Raw genomic sequence first — 19,803 nt, 5'->3', positions numbered from 1 at the left:
GAATGGTGAATTGCTCTATTATATACACTTACTCTGAATTTTGGCAGCTGAACCTCCCACTTCTTTCAGCCTTGACTCGGTGTTAGACTGTTTACCCTACTGCAAATTCTTTGCTATTCAGTGTTAATGTATATGTTTGTCCTGTATCTTGACATAGATGTAGTCAGTGTTCATACTGTTGTCTTCACATTCCAGTATCTACACTCCCTTTTATTCTCATGTCATGTATTTAGTTTAAGTTAATCTGTTGTGGTCAACCTAGGCTGGTCGAATGTTCTCAGGCATGTGTACCATTTTGAAAAGCGCTTATTAGCAAGTTTTTAGAAGTCTTAGTTTAGTTAACGAATCATAGGACTAATGGGAACTTCAACATCAGCAACCTTTTCCATCATCTAACAGGTCTAAACTAATGGGATTTATTTTTGTCAGAATGTGCCCGGAGAAGACCATTTCATAACTTCCCTGGGGTTGTAAAATTCTTAATGGTGCCTGATCTCGAACTTTCTGTCTCTCTCAATATTTTACTAAATCCAGTTTGCTGAACTCTTCTGGGCTTACTTTTTGTACTACAGTGAAATACGTTCCAAAAATAAAATATTTTTAATAAGTTTCTGTGACTTTCACATAATACTTTTTAAAGCACTTTCAAATACATGAATAGGGATGGGTCAGGCTGTTTTATGCTTTCAGATTTGTCCAATAAGGACTATTCATAAGCATCTGGTTTTCCCTTTTTACAGTTTTTACCGTTTGAGTTTCATTTTTTAAGAAATAGAGTATTTTTACCCGATGTCTGCCTTTTTCTCCCCTTGAATGAGGTATTATGCCAGAGTTTATCTTCTTTCTCTCAGAAGAATTAGAGTTAGGAAAACCTTAAGTTAGAAGATGCAGCTATGTGGAAAACCTATGACATGGCAGACTTAGTGGGAAAGCAGAGCACATTCAATGAGGATATAAAGGAAGAAAGGCAATATTAAAAGTTAATAAACTGATTTCTACCTCTGTTTTTAGTCTGCCAAATTAAGTTATACAGATATTCTCATTTTACATAGAATATTTGTTCTGGTAGAATGTAGAATTTTCTGTAAGAAGCTCTCAAACTGGAAAGTATAGTGCTTTACACTTTTCAGAGGTTTTCTTTGTACTTTTCTTTATACTTTACAGAGCTTTCAACATATACTACATAAATCTCATATAGACTCTGAAATAGGACAAGTGGTAAATTTCCAACTAAAGATGAACAACTAGGGCCCACCGTGCTTCTGAGGAATGTTTTCAAGGTTATATGGCAAGTTAGTTACATTAACTGTGCAAATTCAAGAAAACCAAAGGGTGAATTAATTAAAATCTTATTAACATTAGTTCATCCTCCTGTAGTTCTGAGGTCTCTGTATGAATCTTTAAAAGCATTTATCTTGTTTCTGTATCATCTTCCTCATAGCCCCACGTCAGGTAGATTCTAAATAAGGAGAACGTTCTCAGCTAATTCTTGGTCCATACAAAAAGAAAAATAAGTTCTGTATGTTTTTAAGAGTTTTTAGGGTCTTTTTGAATTTTTGAACCATAGCTCGTCTTCAGCTCATAGTCTTGTATTTGCTGTAATATACAGGACAGTATAGTGAAAGAACAAGGGCTTACTTGTTTTGAATTCAGCCACTTACTAGTTCTTTGATTTTGGGCAAATTACTAAACTTCTCTGGATCCTTGATTATTTAATACCTAAAATAGGATAGTCTTACCTCAGATTTGTAAGGATTGAATGAAATATACATAAAGCTTTAATTTTCCTCTTCTAGCCTTTGAATCAATTACCTTGAAGGGCTGTAAAAGGGAATTTTTAATCACATCTTTTCTGTCCTTCCTGTCTATCCCATACTTCAGTAGTGATTGCAGTCATGTATGGTGGGTGGCATCAGTGAATCCCCCTTCTCCTTCTCAGTTTCCTTTTAAGAGGAGTAATTATTAATCACTTGGCCTTCTTCATTTGTATCATTTAAACATGTGTTGGTAGATTTGGGATATTTTTAAGCTGACATAATGTCATTGTTCCTGACTTTGTTTTTTTCCTTTCACAGAGGATCTTCAAATGCTTCCTTAAAGGAAGATGACTATAAGGAACCCTTGCTCTTCCATTCTGGGGATCACTACCCTTTATCTGATGGAGACTGGTCCCCTTTAGACAAGTAAGTATTTTCAAAATTTCTCAGTTTCTTTAAGATATATTAAATAGCTTTTCTGTTATTTGACAGTAATTATATTTCCCATTTCTCTCATACAGAGAACTGAATGAATATGTACTTGTAACATGAATATGTACTTTTCCTCTCAATAATTATTTTGTTCCTAAACTTGATCTCACTTAGGCTCACAGTGTAGGCCAGTGTAGATCTGCACAATCAGCATAGAATTTGGCCCTCTACAATTCTTAAATTCTAATCTTAAATTCTAATCCTAAAGTGTCAACTGTAACTGTGGATAGTGTGAAGAAACATGGAGTCACACTTTGTTCAGTGTTCAGATCCAGTTTCTCTCATGTATTATGTTAATTTAACCCGTCTTTTTTTTTTTTTTTTTTAAATATTGCTTACATTTATTAGGTATCTTCAGTACACTGTAGAATTTAACCCATCTTTCTGTGCATTTCATCTCCTGTAAAATTACCTCTTTCAATGATTTCTTGTGAGAATCAGTGGGATAATACATATAAAGGTGTTTACAGAGAACCCAACAAGTCCTCAATAGATAACTGGTTGGTGGTGTTTTTATTATTACTAAAGAACGCAAATGGAAGAAATAATTGATATTCCCTTCAATAGAGTCATTATATTGGAAGGATAAAGTTGGTATATTCAAACTTGTATTTCTTTTAATCTGTCGAGCTCACAAGACTGAAGTTCCCTGACTTAAAAGGCATCACATTTCTTTGTCCTGTGTTTATAGCCCCTATTCCCCAGCAGCAGTGTGTCCTAAGAGTGATTCAGAGCTGGAGGTGAAACCTGCCGAGAGCCTGCTCAGATCTGAGTCCCACATGGAGTGGACATGGGGTGGGTTCCCAGAGTCCACCAAGGTACTAATGTTTACTTGCCTGTGGAGTATGTCCAGTTAAAAACCTGTGAGGTGTCTCTGTCATTGTGTAAAGGGGGGGAGGGGTGATTTCTGAGCCAACACACGTGAATATAAATGATAGTAGTGCCCTCATGTGGTAATGTGAGGAAATCCAGTTAACCGTTTTTCATAACTGCAACAGAAGGAATCCAGCATTATTTTGTGTGTGTTTCTATTTAGTAATGTTGATTGTCAATTAACATTTTAATTAGGAACATTTAAAAGGTACGTAAAGGAAACTAGAATTTCTACACTTAAGTATTAAATAGGAAATTGATTTTTTGAAAGCTTTTTTCCTAAACTTGATCTCACTTAGGCTCACAGTGTAGGCCAATGTAGATCTGCACAATCAGCATAGAATTTGGCCCGTAATGAAAGAATTGGAAAGATACATTACTTGAGAGAGAAAGTATTTAGAACCCTCTAAGGTTTTTTTTTTTTTTTAAATACACATTTTGCTTATATGTGTGATTTGCATCGAGACTTGACTACCCACTTTTAAACTATTTTAGCAGAGCCTTGACATATAGTCCAAGCAGGGCTAAATTTTCATATAGCACTCAAGTTTTCTCCCTGAAAATGAATATTTTACCTCTTAGCACCTAAAAATTGTCTTATTTCCCTAGTCTTCTCTGGTGTTTAACTCTTCATAGTATAGCAGTTTGAAATAGAAGTCTTTTGTGTAAATATCATGATACTGAACAAAATGCAGTTATTTTTCCCACTTCTTAATTAAGAAATGTCTCACACACAAAATCATATGTTTACCAAATGTGTTTTTATAAATAAAATGAATACATTTACCTGCATCCAGCTTAAGAAATAGATTATAACAAATACCTTTGAAGGTAGTTTTAATTTTTAAACAAACTTTTTTTTAGGTCAGCAAAAGAGAGAGATCTGACCATCATCCTAGGACAGCTACAATTACACCATCAGAAAATACCCATTTTCGGGTAATTCCCAGTGAGGACAACCTCATAAGTGAAGTTGAAAAAGATGCTTCCATGGGAGAAACGGTCTGTACCATAGTGAAACCCAAACCTAGAGCCCTGTGTAAGCAGATGAGCAGTGCAACTTCTGCTGCAGAACTTCTCGAACCTCCCCTGGAGCCTCCTCAGATTTCATCTATGTTAGATGCAGACCACCTTCCTAACCCGTCATTAGTGGAGGCCCCCTCAGAATCAAAACCTGCAGCGAAAGTAGACTCACCATCAAAGAAGAAAGGTAATCATTTGTTTGAATTGGCATCAGGTACTGTAAATTTACATGATAAGTTATTTCAGTATTTCAGATGATACATGATGGCTGCCTTTGTAGTGGTACTCCCCTGACCAGAACCTAGCACACACTGTGAAGATTGCTTGTTTAATGGGGCTTCCCCACTGCACTATGGATTCCACTGGAGTAGGACTCTCACTTCCTCCTGCTCTTTTCCGACTGCTCCTTCTCAGTACACCCTCGGGAGACATTTATTGAAAAAGTTAATGAGCATGTTCAAATCAATGAATGCACAAAATTAACCATTTTATTGACAAAGTATGCCAATAAAGTGGAATCCCCCCAAAATTTTATGTTCAAAAAGAAAAAATTAGATGAGAGAAAAATGTTTTCACCTGAAACATCTGGTTAATTGAGGCCAAATGAAGTCCACTTTTTTCCAATAACATGGAATATAAATAAATGTACACTAATTTTTAGTATGTGTTTTCTTCTTTCATTGATTATTGCCCTCTAAAACATAAAAAATCGGGTCCAGCTCTTGGCTCCACAGCTCTGTCTCACTTTTGGAATACAAGTTTAATAAATCAGAACATTCTTGCTATTTAAAAATACAGAGTTTGTCCATTGACACTTTTTAGTACAGTAGGAGCCAGAACATACTGTCTGAACACTGGCCTTGGGCCCTATTTTTTAGGGAAGTAAAACCTTACCTGAAAATTGCAAATACACCAAAGGTTAAATAATCACAAACTGAATAAATAACCACTATAGGTATGGACCTTCAGAGTCACTTGGAAAGAACTTATTTAGTCAAGAGAAAGAAGTATGATTTCAGTCATACGTGGAATTTAAGAAACAAAACAGATGAACATAGGGGAAGGGAAGGAAAAATAAGACAAACAAGGAGACAAACCATTAAGAGACTCTTAACTATAGGAAACAAACAGGGTTGCTGGAGGGGATGTGGGTGGGGAGATGGAGTAACTGGGTGGTGGACATTAAGGAGGACACTTGATGGAATGAGCACCAGGTGTTATAGGCAACTGATGAATCACTAAATTCTACCTCTGAAACTAATAATACACTATATGCTAATTAAATTGAATTTAAATTTTTTAAGAAACTTATTTAAAATAAAAGAATTTGGGGTGCCTGGGTGGCTCAGTCGTTAAGCATCTGCCTTTGGCTCAGGTCATGATCCCAGGGTCCTGGGATCGAGCCCAGCATTGGGCTCCTTGCTCTGCGGGAAGCCTGCTTCTCCCTCTCCCACTCCCCCTACTTGTGTTCCCTCTCTCGCTGTGTCTCTCTCTGTCAAATAAATAAAATCTTTAAAAAATAAAAAATAAAAGAATTTGTCAAGGATATTTGTGGCCAAATGTGATCATCCAGCTGATGATCCAGCTTACCTTGGTACCTGCTCTTTCGTAGCTCAGCACCTTTGCAACCAAAGGCCCATAACCATGTGTTCTAAGAACTGGTAAGGAGGAAAATTCAGGTTTCAGGGTGAATGTTCTGTTTCAGTTTAGAAAATAATGACCCCTACTTCCTACCCCATGGTAATCCCTGGAGGAAATAATGACCCTCCCCCCATTCTTAGCATGTAGTATGGAACTGACCAGATAGGAACACTGAGTGGTTTCTACCATTCATTTGGCCTCATTCTTTTTCCCCCCAGCTTTTTATTATCAAGTTTTATACATATTTGCTTTCTTCTTCTCTGTCTCCACTCACAGTTTTTTATTCTAAACCATTTGAAAACAATTTGTAGGCGTTATGATATTTCACCTTTAAATACTGTAAGATACACCTTTGAAGAATAAGAACACTGCATAACCACAGGACCATTGCCATCTGGAAGAATTCATATTCATGTTTCCCCCAGTGTGCCAAGAAAAGCTTTAGCTGGGTTTTTTTTTGTTTTTTTTTTCCCCCCAAACCAAGATCTCATCAAGGTTCACATGTTGCATTTGGTTCTTGTGTTTAACCTTTTTTTAATTTAGAACAGCCCCGCCCACACACATACTCCCTCACTCTCCTATACCCACACCACTGCACCTCTTTCCCCCCTCTGCACCCATGATACTGACCTTTTCAAGAGCCCAGCCAATTCTCTTGTATGCTTTCTCACATTCTGGATGTATCAATAGTTTTTTTTTCAAGGTGACATCCCCGTATTTCCTTAAACTGGAAGTTAGCTCTAGAACAACACTGCCCAGTAGAAATGCAGTGTGAGCTGCATAGTCATTTTAAATCTTCTCACATTAAAAAAAAGGTGAAATTAAGTTTAGTAGTATATTCTGAGCTAGTAAGTCCAAACTATTATAATTTTAACATGTAATCAATATAAAAATTGAGATACTTTACATTTTTTATAGTAAGTCTTAAATCTGGTATGTGTTTTACACATTTTATACACCTCACTTCAGACTTGGACACTGGTGACTTACTGTAGTGGGCAGTACAGATCTAGAGGCTTAATTAGATTTGGGTTCAACATTGTTTATTTTTTGAGTTGAAGATTACCTCTGGGATATATTGAGTACTTTATACAGTATCTCATAGTGTCCCACTACTAGTGATTCTAAATGTGACCACTTGTTTAAGGTGTTGTCTGCCAGGTTTATCCATTGTAAAGGATTTTTGTCCTTTTGCAATCAGAAGGTAATGCTTGGTGATACTTTGGCACCATGTGACTGTCCTGTTTCTAGCAGCTCTTCCCTCACAGTTTTAGAATAATGACCTCTTTCTCAGTGCCAGTGATTTCATCAAGTTTGGTCATGCTTATTCATACTCCCAAGAAAATTTCATCATGAAGTCTAAATGATTCAGGGGCTAGGATTATTCATGTAACAGCACATGAAAGTTAGCATGTGTTTATTATGCAACTCTTACGTGTGTAACACCAAAGTTTAATTGACACCTTTAAAAATAAAACACAGTTGAGATGCCTGGGTGGCTCAGTGAGTCAGGTGTCTGCCTTCTGCTCGGGTCATGGTCCCGGAGTCCTGGGATCAAGCCCTGCGTCGGGCTCCCTGCTGAGCAGGGGAGTCTGCTTCTCCTTCTCCCTCTTTCTCGTGCTCTCTTTCTCTTGCTCATTCTCTCTCTCAAATAAAGAAAATCTTTAAAAATTAAATAAAATGCAGTTTGAATTGTGGTTGGTCTTACTGTTTATAAACGTTTGTTTTCTTGAAGAGTTGTAAATGAAGAATAGCTTAAGTTCTTACCGCTGATGCATTTTTCTTATAAAAATAGGGGTCCACAAGAGAAGCCAGCACCAGGGACCTGATGATATTTACCTGGATGACTTAAAGGCTCTAGAACCTGAAGTTGCAGCTCTCTATTTCCCTAAGAGGTAGTGTATTTCTTAGATGTTGAAGGGTGAATAGCTGTGAAATATAATGGCTGTTTCTAAAGCAAAACATTCTAAGAAAAAGGAGCAAGGTTATGGTGATCCTTAGCTAAGTTGGATGATTTCTTCAGATTTTGGGAAATTCAGAAATTGTGTGTTGTTTGGACTCTAGTGATTTGAAACTAATTACCTATTTATAAAGAAATTTTCAGTATAATGAGAAGAGGTATACTAGTTAAACCTATGTAATGTATACCAATGTTTATGACTTCAGATTAGCAAATCTTACAGTCATTAATGCAAACTCCACATGCTTGGGAAAGTTCATTAGCATTATTTCATTTATTGCATGTTTTAAAGGTAATATATCTTTATTCAAAAACATTCTACAAAGAATGCCTTCACTCCTTCAGTGAGTCTGAGTTCCCAGGCTTTTTCTGAACTTGGGCTGGGCCCAGTGAGACACCATTCCAGCTGATCCGTGCACCCCACATTTTCCCTAGAGCTCTCACCATTTGTCACCCCCCCCATGATTTTCCCTTTTAAATAACTATAAAACCTCAGATACAGTGTATTTGTACTGTTTTCCTAAGTTCATTTCCATCCTTAGGGAAAGTCCATTGTAAGACTATGATTACAAAAAACAATTTACTTTTTCCCCATGAAAGGTATGGTTTGAATATACTGAGCTATAGGCAGACATAATTAAGCACTTTTAAATAAGTTATTGAAAAACATATTAAGTTTTCATTTAAAATGGAAAGATGGGGATATGATACTTAATTTTTTTATAGATATTTTTGGAAGGTCCTTAAAACTCTTCCCTAGCTCTCTCCCCTAAATTTGTCTTAAAATATCTTCTTCACATAAAGTAATAGTTGGGTTTTTAAGGTGAAAGAACTGGAAGTGCTCCATTTTTTTTTTTCATAAGGAAGTTAAAAATGTGAGCTTAGAATTACCACTTTATTTCAGATTTCACAGTGCTTATTTATTGATATTCCAAGGATTATTTCTTAGTTTCCCTTTTAAAAAATGGGGAGAGATTAATTTAATGAGAGTGAAATGCAGTGGAACTTTACTATGATGTATTATAATTTGACTGCCTAAGGTCATTGCCCATTCACCAAGTTAGCTTATTCCTTCCTGAACAAATTATTTCTTGAGACATTTCATAAATACTTAAAGGTAGTGAGACTGATGTAATGCTTATCAGCATTTGTTTTGCTAATTGTCATGATCCATGTCATCTTAAGCATCCAGTATTTGTAATTATAGCTTAGTATTAATATAGATCACACCACTCTTGTAGATTTGGCAGCATGTTAAGTCAGGTGGCATCCTCCAAGTATTTAGAAGTTAATTTGTTAGGATAACACCAGCTGCCCTGACAAAATGCAGGACCTCAGTGGCTTACCACAATAGAAGTCTATTTCTTGCTCGTATGGTATTCCAGTGCTGATGTTTGGTGCCAGGCACCTTACACCCAGGGATTCAGGAGCACAAGCTTTTCTTCCATCTTGAGGCTCCACCATTCCCTTAGAGCCTCCATAGGGAAAAGAGAAAGGCTCACACAGGAGTTTTCAGGAGCCAGGCTTGAGAAGGGCACAGCCCACCCCTTCTGTCCACATCTAAAAATTCAGTCATATGATCACTTGGCCACATCTGACTACAGGGGGACCTAGCCATGGGCCCAGGAGAAAGCAGAAACATCCCAGTCTTCTGTTTGTGTTTTACCTAGGGGTTAGCCTCACCCCCTGATGCCAACATAACAGGTTTTGCTGCTTTACATCAGCTTTGGCTTTTTCACCACTTCCAGTGAGAAGAACGTTCTGTTGATCTAATTAATCTCAATATTTTCCACTGGGTGTGCATTGCTATTAAGAAAGAAATTTCCAGAAATCTAAATCTTGTTGGTTCAATTGCAAAACCTAATAGCTTTGGAAGCGGCTATTCCATACTTTGCTGCCACCTACTGCTCAAATTTGAGAGTTTTTTTCTAAAGATCATAAAACTTGACTGTAACATTAAGTATATTGGCTTTTTGAATAAAATAAAAGAATTTGAAACTTTTAGAACATTGTGACATTAAATGTCCATTCAAAGAATGTGGAGCAGTAAACAGTCATGAATAAGAAATTTGTACCATTTCCTGTTCCTTTTCATTCAGATTTATGCTCCATTACAAAGTTTCCCTCAGGATCATCTTCTAAAAACCTAGCTTCCATGCCTTTACCATCTAGAAAAATGAAAATATTGAATAACTTCATCTTTAGTCCTGAACCTCACTGGTGTAAGAAGTTTATTTCTAGTTTATTTCTCAAAATCTTTGTTTGAAGGTGGGTCTACCCTCCTGAGATTTTCTCTTAATTTCTTTGTTCTATTTTGCGAAGTAACAAATGAATTTAGAAAAACCTAGACAACTCCGAACTATAGTAATTTTCTACAGGATGTATATAGTACCACAGCTTTTTCTAGGAAGTTAGGATCAAAGGTTTCCAAACATCAGATTTTTCTTAATTACTCCGTCATTTTCATCATGGAAATGTAAATAAATGGTTATAAGTCTTTTACTCCTTTAATTAAAATCAGAAAGGCTGTAGTTGAAAAGATTGTTTTACTGGGAATGACTGTAGTGATTTTTGTGACATATTTACTGTATATTCACAGTTAATTCCTCAGCAGTGCTGTTAGGTTATTTTTAATGTCATTTATGATATGATTCTAAACTCTACCCTAAGGTGTGTCTGTGGGTCAGTCTGATCCTTTTTTAAGGGGATATATTATTTGGTTCAAGCCCCCAGAGAATCATGTAGTAAGCTAGGGATATAAGAAGTTGCAATAAGGCAAATCCTTTTCTCCCCGTCCGCTGCCCACAGTGAATCGGACCCTGGCTCCCGGCAGTGGCCTGAGTGTGACACGCTCTCTGGCTCCCAGTCCCCACAGTCCGTGGGAAGTGCGGCTGCAGATAGCGGCACCGAGTGCCTCTCAGATTCTGCCATGGACTTGCCCGATGTCACCCTCTCCCTTTGTGGGGGTCTCAGTGAGAACGGAGAAATTTCCAAAGGTATGTCGAGCAATTATGCCTTGTCTTCACTGGAAAAAGCAGCCTGATCATCTGCTGGATATTAAATTCTTTAATGACCTTGTGCAGGTAACAGATACCTCCCTTTAATATCAGACCTTTAGCCCCTCATTTTTAGGTACCTCGTAGGGGTTGACCTTACAAATAAATGGCTTGGGTAAGTTGAGAATGCCTTGCAGGCACTCATTTCACTTGAAGAGGGAGCATTTTCAGGCTGCCCTGTTGGCAGAACGGTCAGGGTCAACTCACGCTGTGTCCATTTTCTCATCTGTGAAGTTGAAATGTGTGTGGGCTGGGGCCCACTTGCCCTTCTGGAAAGCGCTGGGCCTGAGACATGAGAGTAGGGCCTGAAGTTATGGAAAATTAATTGTCCATTGAGGAAACAGTCCTTCTAGTAAGAAGAAGAAGGGGTTACTTTCTGTCTCAGTCTTGAGACTTGGTCCCGGAAAGTACTGTTGCTCCAGAGAAAGGAAGGTTCTTTAGCGGAGCCAATTCAGATGACTTGGGTAGGTCAAGCAGTCGTGTGTGTCTTTCCCGAGTTCTTTGGCCTTTCTGGCTTTGCCTTCCTTTGTAACCTAAATTCTTCATATTTTCTCAGTTTGGCTGGTGGCCCCTGATTGATTTTCCTCTAAGGAAAGATTTTCTTTCCACAACTTCTCTCCCCTTCAGAGCAGCTGAAGTCCTGTGTTTGGCAGACTGGGTTCCCTGAGTGTTACAATTGTGCTTTGCTGAATCTTTCTCTTTTTAAAGGTCACAGGGCGGGGGCGCCTGGGTGGCTCAGTCAGTTAAGCGTGTGCCTTTGGCTCAGGTCATGATCCCAGGGTGCTAGGATCGAGCCCTGCATCGGGCTCCCCGCTCTGTGGGAAGCCTGCTTCTCCCTCTCCCACTCCCTCTGCTTGTGTTCCCTCTCTCGCTGTGTGTCTCTCTGTCAAATAAATAAAATCTTTAAAAAAAATTAAGGTCACAGGGCACTCATTATGCCTCTTCTCCATCTCTTAATTCTATTTATTATTTGCAAGAAATCAAGAGTCCGTTATGGCCAATAGCTCTTAATCCTCATTAAGCCTTCATTTTAAAAATTATAGGTGGGGGGTGGAATGGAAAATATACAGTTACATAAACCATAAAATTTACACTTAAAAAAATCTGGGTAACTTAGATAGAATTTGTTTTTGGAGGAGGCAGAAATGGCAAGTAAAAGTAATTAACATACACATCACCAGGAGAAATAATCCTGGTGAGAAAATTCTGTTAGCCTAGATCTACTAGAGTGCCAATTTAGGAACAGAGCACACAGATTCATGCAGAATCCTCATTCATTTCTCAAGAACTTTGGGATTCATTTCTTGACAGACCCTAAACTAAATTCTGATGTGTGTCTTTTAGGTTTTTTTTCCTCCAAGTAATTGTAAAATGTTTTGTTTTTCTAATGTAGCATGCACTTAGAGCCTTTTTTTTTTTTAATTTTTTATTATGTTACTCTGTAGCATGCACTTAAAGATGTAAGATCCCCATGAATATTCCCTAGTTACACCGTTGCCTGCCGGTAAAGTGTGTCTGTTAAGAATGAACCTGCAGTGTTTGTTCTCGAGTGTGTACGCACACGTGTGTCTTGTGTCTTCCTCTCTCTCTCCCCCCGCCCGGCCACATCTGTAATCTATTTTCCTGAAAGTCTCTGGCATATTCCTCTTGTGTTTCTTTTGTTGTGGTGGTGGTTTTGTGGGGTTTTTTTGTGGCTTTTTGTTTTTTTTTTAACTGTGGGAGGAGTGGTGGAAGAGGGGAAGACTAGAAAAAGGAGAAGTGTTCTTTCTTGTCCTGGATAAAAAAAATGTGATATTTTGCTTTTGATGAATGTAAAAAGGGTTTTTTTTAAAGGACTCATTTTATCCTGTAGTTCCTTCAACGTAGAGTTGTGATAATCTCATTTAGGAATTTATGTAATCTCTAACCAAAGGATCATTATTATTTTACATTGCAGAAAAATTCATGGAGCATATCATTACTTATCATGAATTTGCAGAAAACCCTGGGCTTATAGACAATCCTAACCTTGTAATACGGATATATAACCGGTAAATACTCCTGCTTTTGTAATTGTTGAATACTCTTGCAGAGTTTTTTTCAGAGTGCTCTTTTTAACTTACAGTTTTCTTGCCATAAAATGTGCCATCTCCTATAAATGGACTAGTGACTTTGAAGTGAAAGAGAAGCCTCAGCCTTGTTTTTCAATGAAGCATTGAAATATAGCTTAGATATTTTACTGCATCTCTGCTCAGAGAAGTTTGGTTCGAAGCAAAGGTCATTCATGTGACAAAAAATTTGGTTGATCATCTTGTCACTGAAAAGAATAAGGAATTTTACATTGTTTCTACGCCCATCCTCTTTTCTCTCTCCCTCCCTCTCTTCCCCTTTCTTTTCTCTCTCACTCTCTTCTTCTCTGTGTAATGGCTTTGCACAATTTTTATTCCACAGTTACTATAACTGGGCTTTGGCTGCTCCCATGATCCTTAGCTTGCAAGTATTCCAGAAGAGTCTGCCAAAGGTGAGATGATCCACCATTTCGTTTCCTTTTTAAAACTATCTATAGCATAAGATACTAAAATTAACAAGTCAGGAAATGACAGATGTTGGCGGGGATGTGGAGAAAGGGAAACCCTCCTACACTGTTGGTGGGAATGCATGCTGGTGCAGCCACTCAGGAAAACAGTATGGCGGTTCCTCAAACAGTTGAAAATAGAGCTACCATACAATCCAGCAATTGCACTCCTGGGTATTTACCCCAAAGATACAAATGTAGGGATCCAAAGGGGTACGTGCACCCCAAGGTTTATAGCAGCAATGTCCACAGTAGCCAAACTGTGGAAAGAGCCAAGATGTCCATCGACAGATGAATGGATAAAGAAGATGTGGTGTATATACACAATGGAATATTCTGCAGCCATCAAAAGGAATGAGATCTTGCCATCTACAACGACGTGGATGGAACTGGAGGGTGTTATGCTGAGTGAAATTAAGTCAATCAGAGAAAGAATTCTTAATCTCAGGAAACACTGAGGGTTGCTGGAGTGGTGGGGGGTGGAAGGGATGGGGTGGCTGGGTGATAGACATTGGGGAGGGTATGTGCTATGGTGAGCACTGTGAATGCAAGACTGTTGAATCACGGATCTGTACTTCTGAAACAAATAATGCAGCATATGTTAAGAAAAAAGATAGCAGGAGGGGAAGAATGAAGGGGAGTAAGTCGGAGGGGGAGACGAACCATGAGAGACGATGGACTCTGAAAAACAAACTGAGGGTTCTAGAGGGGAGGGGGGTGGGGGGATGGGTTAGCCTGGTGATGGGTATTAAAGAGGGCACAGTCTGCGTGGAGCACTGGGTGTTATGCACAAACAATGAATCATGGAACACTACATCAAAAACTAATGATGTAATATATGGTGATTAACATAACGATAAAAAAATTTTAAAAAACTACAGCATAAGATATTTAGAAACATCCATATGTGCATATTTTTAAACTGGGTACTATTCAGAGTTTTGTTTAAAATTAATATTAGAGAAGATCTAAAGAGTTCTTTGTGCCCACTCAAATTATCTTATGCCCAAAATCTAGGAAATTTGCTGGGCTGCCATATCTTTGTCATTTTTCTTAGATTATTTATACTGGTTTCTGACTGGGTGTTATTGTTGGCTAAATACAGAATGAATGAAAAAAATTCCTCATTAATATGGAAAGAAGCAGCAAGAAGGTGATGTGGCCACCAGAAGTGTGACGTCAGTGTGATTGGGTTACATTGTGGCTAATAAGTCTATGGTGTAAAACCTGAAAGTTCTAAATCTATCAGCCTAGCTGGTCTTAAGAACATGTTTTCCAAGGGTAAAGAAATGAGAACAGCCCACCTGGCACGGCCCCCCCCCCCCCCCACTGTCTGCTCCTCTATAGCCAGACCACCCAGTCTCCTACCACAGACCCGCCACGAAGCTATACCATCACAAAAGAGGACTGCCTGCCTTTCGGAGGTGTTACAGACTCTAGAGGACTTGGGGAGGTGTGGAGAATGTTGCTCACATTCCATGATAAGGCACCATCCTACAGGCTGTTGGTAGAAAGTAGTTGGGTCTTTGTGACAGAGAGATGGCTAGACTGACCCAAGTTGATCATTTCCAGGCCACAGTCGAGTCCTGGGTCAAAGATAAAATGCCAAAGAAGTCTGGTCGCTGGTGGTTTTGGCGTAAGAGAGAAAGCATGACGAAACAGGTAACAGACCTGGAGGAGGTAATTTGTTCCATGGGCTGAAAAGAAGTGACTCTTTGATTTATTCAAAAAACCTTTTTGCCAAGCACAAGTCAGTCAGTTTGGACTATATAATACTCTGTTACAATAGTGAGCGTCCCCATTTTTGAACAGTTAGATGTGGAGGTACCATGCTAGATGCTTTATTTCACCCTCACCTTCACTGCAGCCCGACAGAGATGTCTGAGCTCCCACTTTACAGGCAAAGAAACTGGGGCACAGAGAGGTGAAGTCGCTTCACCCAGCGCACACAACTGGAGAGGGATGGAGCTAGGGTTTGGCCATGAGTCCAGCTCCAAAGCCTGTTGTGTTCCCGCTTTGCTCACTACATTACCTTCCAGACAGAAGCAAGAGCTTGTTCTCCTCCCAAGGAGGAGATGGTGGCAGTGGCATCAGTAACTTGCATTCTGTAGTACTGGTGTCCCTGGCACAGACTAATGAGTGTGGGCCTGTCGAATTCTATTCTGTGACTTGAAATAGTGCACTTTTAAAAATTTTCACTTGGGGCTTTCTGTAGTGCAGCTTCTTGCATAGGAGCATGTGACTTCTGTCTCAGATTTCTGTCCTTTGGCTCAAAGTAGAGAAAGTCTGTTTCTTAAGCATTTTTAAGTTGTGGATTCAGAAAATCATTTTGCGCATTCCTAGAGAGGGCTGCTGAAACATTTTTACCTGTCAGTCGCTGGGAGGGTAAAATTGCACATTGCCGTTATTATCTTGTTGTTTTAGCTGCCAGAGGCCAAGGAAGGGAAATCTGACGTGCCACCGACCAGTGACCTGGCATCGAGCGCAAAGGAGCCAGCCAGTGGCAGGTGGGGCGCCCTTTCTTATCCTCTGGGCTCACAGCACTTGGGCTGTTTAGCCGTTGTATTCAAATTGATTTTGACAGTTTTGTTTAATTTCTAGTCAGAAATGTCTTTCTCTTATGGACAACCATGACAGTAAGTGGCTTGTTGGTGCATAACTTACGCTTTTCTAAAAAAGATAATCAGAGGAGTAAATATACCCATCACTGCTTTTTAAATGTCTTGCTCCCATCCTGGAGCCATGGAATCAGATGCCTGTGAAATGGAGGCCTCTGGGAAGGGATCTTGAGGAGCCTTAAGATGTGCTGTCCCTGGCCCCTGCTCCCTGGCTTCCTGTCAGGCGCAAAAGGGAGATGCAGAAGAGTTTAAAGATGCGCCTGGTGGCTCAGTTAGTAGAGCACACAAGTCTCAATCTCAGGGTCATGAGTTCCAGCCCCCGCACCCCACTGTTGGATATACAGATTGCTTAAAATTAAATTTTTTTAAAAATTCCAAAATTGGTGTGGGTCCGTTTCATTTCTTAGAAGAAGTAGCACCCTTCTGGATATTTGGTTTGGCTGGCCCTGAAAGAAGGTGCTACCATGCACCCTGTTCTCGTTCCTGCTGTACTTCCCCAACCAGATTCTTTCCTTTTCCCACTCCAGCTCTTTAATTCAGTAGTTGGTCTAAGCCTGAGCATTCATTTTCTTGCTCTTTGCAGTAGTTGGTCTAAGCCTGAGCATTCATTTTCTTGCTCTTTGCCCTCTTTTGTTAAACGGGTTAAATCTTTCTTATTCTTAAAATCTGCGTAAGCAATTACATTTTCTGCAGTTTGCATCTTTGGAAACGTCCGTATCTTTTCAGCAAGAGTCAGTAGACCTAGTAGCATTCACCAGTCATAGCAGAAAATAATTAGTCATGGCCGGACTGTCACTGCTGGCTAGTCATGAGAGCGAGGAGGAGGGGGGCCTTCTCACTTCATGATAGGAATACTCAGGAAACAGAGGAAACAACTTTTCCAATCCCTAGAATGGCTTTAGGATCTCTTCTTGATCCTAAATGAAAAGCTCTTCTTAGTAAAATGCCCTGCTGCCTTTTGAGTAACTGGATTGCTGTTGAATAGGCCGACTGAGGATGACTCATCGAGTGATGAGGGGTCACAGGAGCTCGAAGAGTCCATCAAAGTGGACCCTGTTCCCACAGAGCCCCCAAGCCATGGCGGCACAACCTCATATAAGAAGTCTCTTCGACTCTCTTCGGACCAGATTGTGAGTCGTGTGTGATCCGTGTGGATCCAGTCAACTTATTTTAGTAACTGTTTAATTATCCATGCTTCCTCTTCTGTCCACACTATCCTAAGCCCTGCACACGGGACCCAGTGTGTGCTCATGTAAACGCTCACCCACAGTAGGACAGCGTCTCCCTCCCTGGGGATCACCTGGGGAACCTGGGACGTGGACCCCAGACCTCCCACATCAATTTCTAGGAATGGGCCAAGAGAGACGTATTTTTAACCTGTTTCCCAGATGAATCTTGCCCAGCCAGCCCATCACTGGGCCATACACTGTCTTAGGAGCCACAGAGAAATTACCTTTTCTTATTTAGGTGCAGTTTCCTCTTTCCTGTTTGTTTCCCACTCCTTTTCCCCTGTTTTCAGTTTGAAATGGTCTTGCTGTGCCCTAGGTTATGGAGGAAGAGCAGAGACGTTTGGTTTCTTGGGGGAATCAGAAAAATCTCTTAGAATTCCAGAACATCCTTCAGGCAGTGGCTCCCTCAGCTTCTTGTGAGCAAGCTCTGCATGCAGTGTTGGGCTAGGTGCATGCCAGCGCAACAGAAACCATCCTGCCTTGAGCTGAGGCCCTGAAACACTGGTGGTGATTTTGTAAATATTCAGACTCCGTTGTAAACTCTTTCTTCAGCTGATATTTTTGCTTTTTATTATTACAGTAATCATATTTATGTATTTCTTTCCTTATACATCCCCTACGTGCGCGCGCACGCGCGCACACACACACACACACACACACACACACACTTTATACATTTACTCACACACTCATATATTTTAGAGATTAGGATCCTTTTTCACTTAACGTTATATCTTAGCAATCTCTCAATGACTACATATTATTGGAAACTGACTCTTAATTTTGCATGTAATTCCATCAGAGTGATATACCATTATTTTCAAAATTATCCCTCTATGATTTTCTTCTTTTACTTTTTATAAAAGGCAAAACTGAAGCTCCAAGATGGCCCAAATGATGTTGTGTTTAGTATTACAACCCAGTATCAAGGTACCTGCCGCTGTGCGGGAACCATTTACTTGTGGAACTGGAATGACAAGGTCATCATTTCTGATATTGATGGAACAATAACCAAGTAAGCACGGGCCCATGATGGGCAGCAGCGGGCAAGATGCAGGCCGCTCTGCAATGGGGGGTGGGATCGGGGGGTCCTTCCTTGGCCACCATCAGGAAGTTTTTAAAACTCTCTGCACTGAGACTTGTATGCTAAGGTCACACGTGGTCACACATAGGATCATTCTGTGGATGGAGAAGATGGGTGGAGGCATACAAATTGAAGATAACTTTTGGAAAGCTTTAGTTATTTGGTCTCCAAGTTGTGGCATTAAAATTTTAAAAAGTAAGAAGGTGTTGTGATTAGGGAGGAAAAAAGAGGATGTGTGGTTGTAAATTATCTCTGAAAATGAACATCTGGCTTCTACTTTTAGAAGTTCCTCGGTGGGTGGGTCGGTGTGCAGAGGGGATTGCCTCACTGTTGCACAAGCCATGACAAAGTTGCCCTTGTAGATTAGATTGTCCCCCGACCCTGCCTCTACCCGATGGTTTTTAGCAGCTGATATTTAAATAGGAAAACACTTGGCTTTGTGTGTTTTGTTCCCTGTTACCATTTCCTCTTTCTATCCTTTCAGGTCTGATGCTTTAGGGCAGATTCTTCCACAGCTGGGTAAAGACTGGACTCATCAGGGTATAGCAAAGCTCTACCATTCCATCAACGAGTAGGTATCCCGGCCCACTTGCCCATGTGCTCGAGTAGCCTCACACAAAGAAGAGCGTCAGCCACCATTTGTGGAACATGAGCTGTGTGCTAGTCATTGCGTTACGTGTCTCAGTCATCTCCTCCCTGCCGCACAGTGCTCGGAGTTGTAGGCGCCACCTGTATCTATAGTTCTGGCTATCCTGAGGGGGTGGTGCTTTGCTTTATTTTAACCAGGAGAGCCAATTTTCATTTTTGGTTTATTGAGTTTTTTTTAATCTGATTTCACTGAGTAGGTAATACATGCATGCATGGGGGAAGTATTTCACCCATGTGGTCCTCTCTTTTGGGGCAACAGAGAAAACAGCTATCTGGCCTTTGTGGACCATAATGTGTATGAGTTAAAATTGATTTGAAGACTCAGTGTCTTAAGCATTAGTTGAGAATGCCATAATAGGAAAATTTTATGTCTGTTACCCAGGTGTGATTTTGCTCCTTGTCTTAGAGTGGTTTGCATTCTACAAATTGTCTTTATAAATAAGATCCTTTGCATCTTTCCTTTATGGCAGATAATTTAAAGATAGTCCAAGATTTTTGTTCTGTAATCTGACTTTCCTGGACTAGATGCCGAAGATATATCAATACTTGTAAATTAGCAAATGCCTTGTTGCATATATCTCTATTTTTCTCCATGGTGTTTTCCATGGAAAATTGAGATCCTTATAATCCTAACTGCTGTTCTTATTAAATTCAGGAATTTGATTTTCACAATGAATGAAAGGAACTGTATTTGAATTTTTTTTTATTTTATTATGTTACGTTAGTCACCATACAATACATCATGATGTATTTGAATCTTTTAGAAGAACAGTGCTGCTTTGGGGCACCTGTATGGTTCATTCAGTTAAGCATCTGCCTTCGGCTCAGGTCATGATCCCGGGGTCCTGGGATAGAGCCCCGCATCAGG

General features: G+C 39.7%; 1 protein-coding gene across 3 annotated transcripts in view; it reads left to right on the top strand.

Annotated features, from left to right (window-relative positions):
• The window catches only part of LPIN2 (lipin 2), a 92,726-nt gene that overhangs the window by 67,835 nt on the left and 5,088 nt on the right, over positions 1–19,803 (top strand). For all 3 annotated transcript variants that reach the window (XM_025886357.2, XM_073898462.1, XM_025886356.2), the window contains exons 5-16: positions 2,076–2,183; positions 2,941–3,067; positions 3,987–4,332; positions 7,582–7,681; positions 10,555–10,742; positions 12,739–12,832; positions 13,233–13,302; positions 14,929–15,018; positions 15,781–15,863; positions 16,960–17,104; positions 18,070–18,218; positions 18,772–18,858. In XM_025886357.2, coding sequence (XP_025742142.1) covers positions 2,076–2,183; positions 2,941–3,067; positions 3,987–4,332; positions 7,582–7,681; positions 10,555–10,742; positions 12,739–12,832; positions 13,233–13,302; positions 14,929–15,018; positions 15,781–15,863; positions 16,960–17,104; positions 18,070–18,218; positions 18,772–18,858 — 1,587 coding nt within the window. The remainder of the gene's footprint in view (positions 1–2,075; positions 2,184–2,940; positions 3,068–3,986; positions 4,333–7,581; positions 7,682–10,554; positions 10,743–12,738; positions 12,833–13,232; positions 13,303–14,928; positions 15,019–15,780; positions 15,864–16,959; positions 17,105–18,069; positions 18,219–18,771; positions 18,859–19,803) is intronic.

Source organism: Callorhinus ursinus, unplaced genomic scaffold, assembly GCF_003265705.2.
Source record: "Callorhinus ursinus isolate GAN/ISIS: 27379988/994484 unplaced genomic scaffold, GSC_fseal_2.0 scaffold11, whole genome shotgun sequence".
NCBI lineage: Eukaryota > Metazoa > Chordata > Mammalia > Carnivora > Otariidae > Callorhinus > Callorhinus ursinus.
The sequence above is the reverse complement of the archived record's forward strand: the minus strand, read 5'-3'. Positions and strand labels throughout refer to the sequence as shown.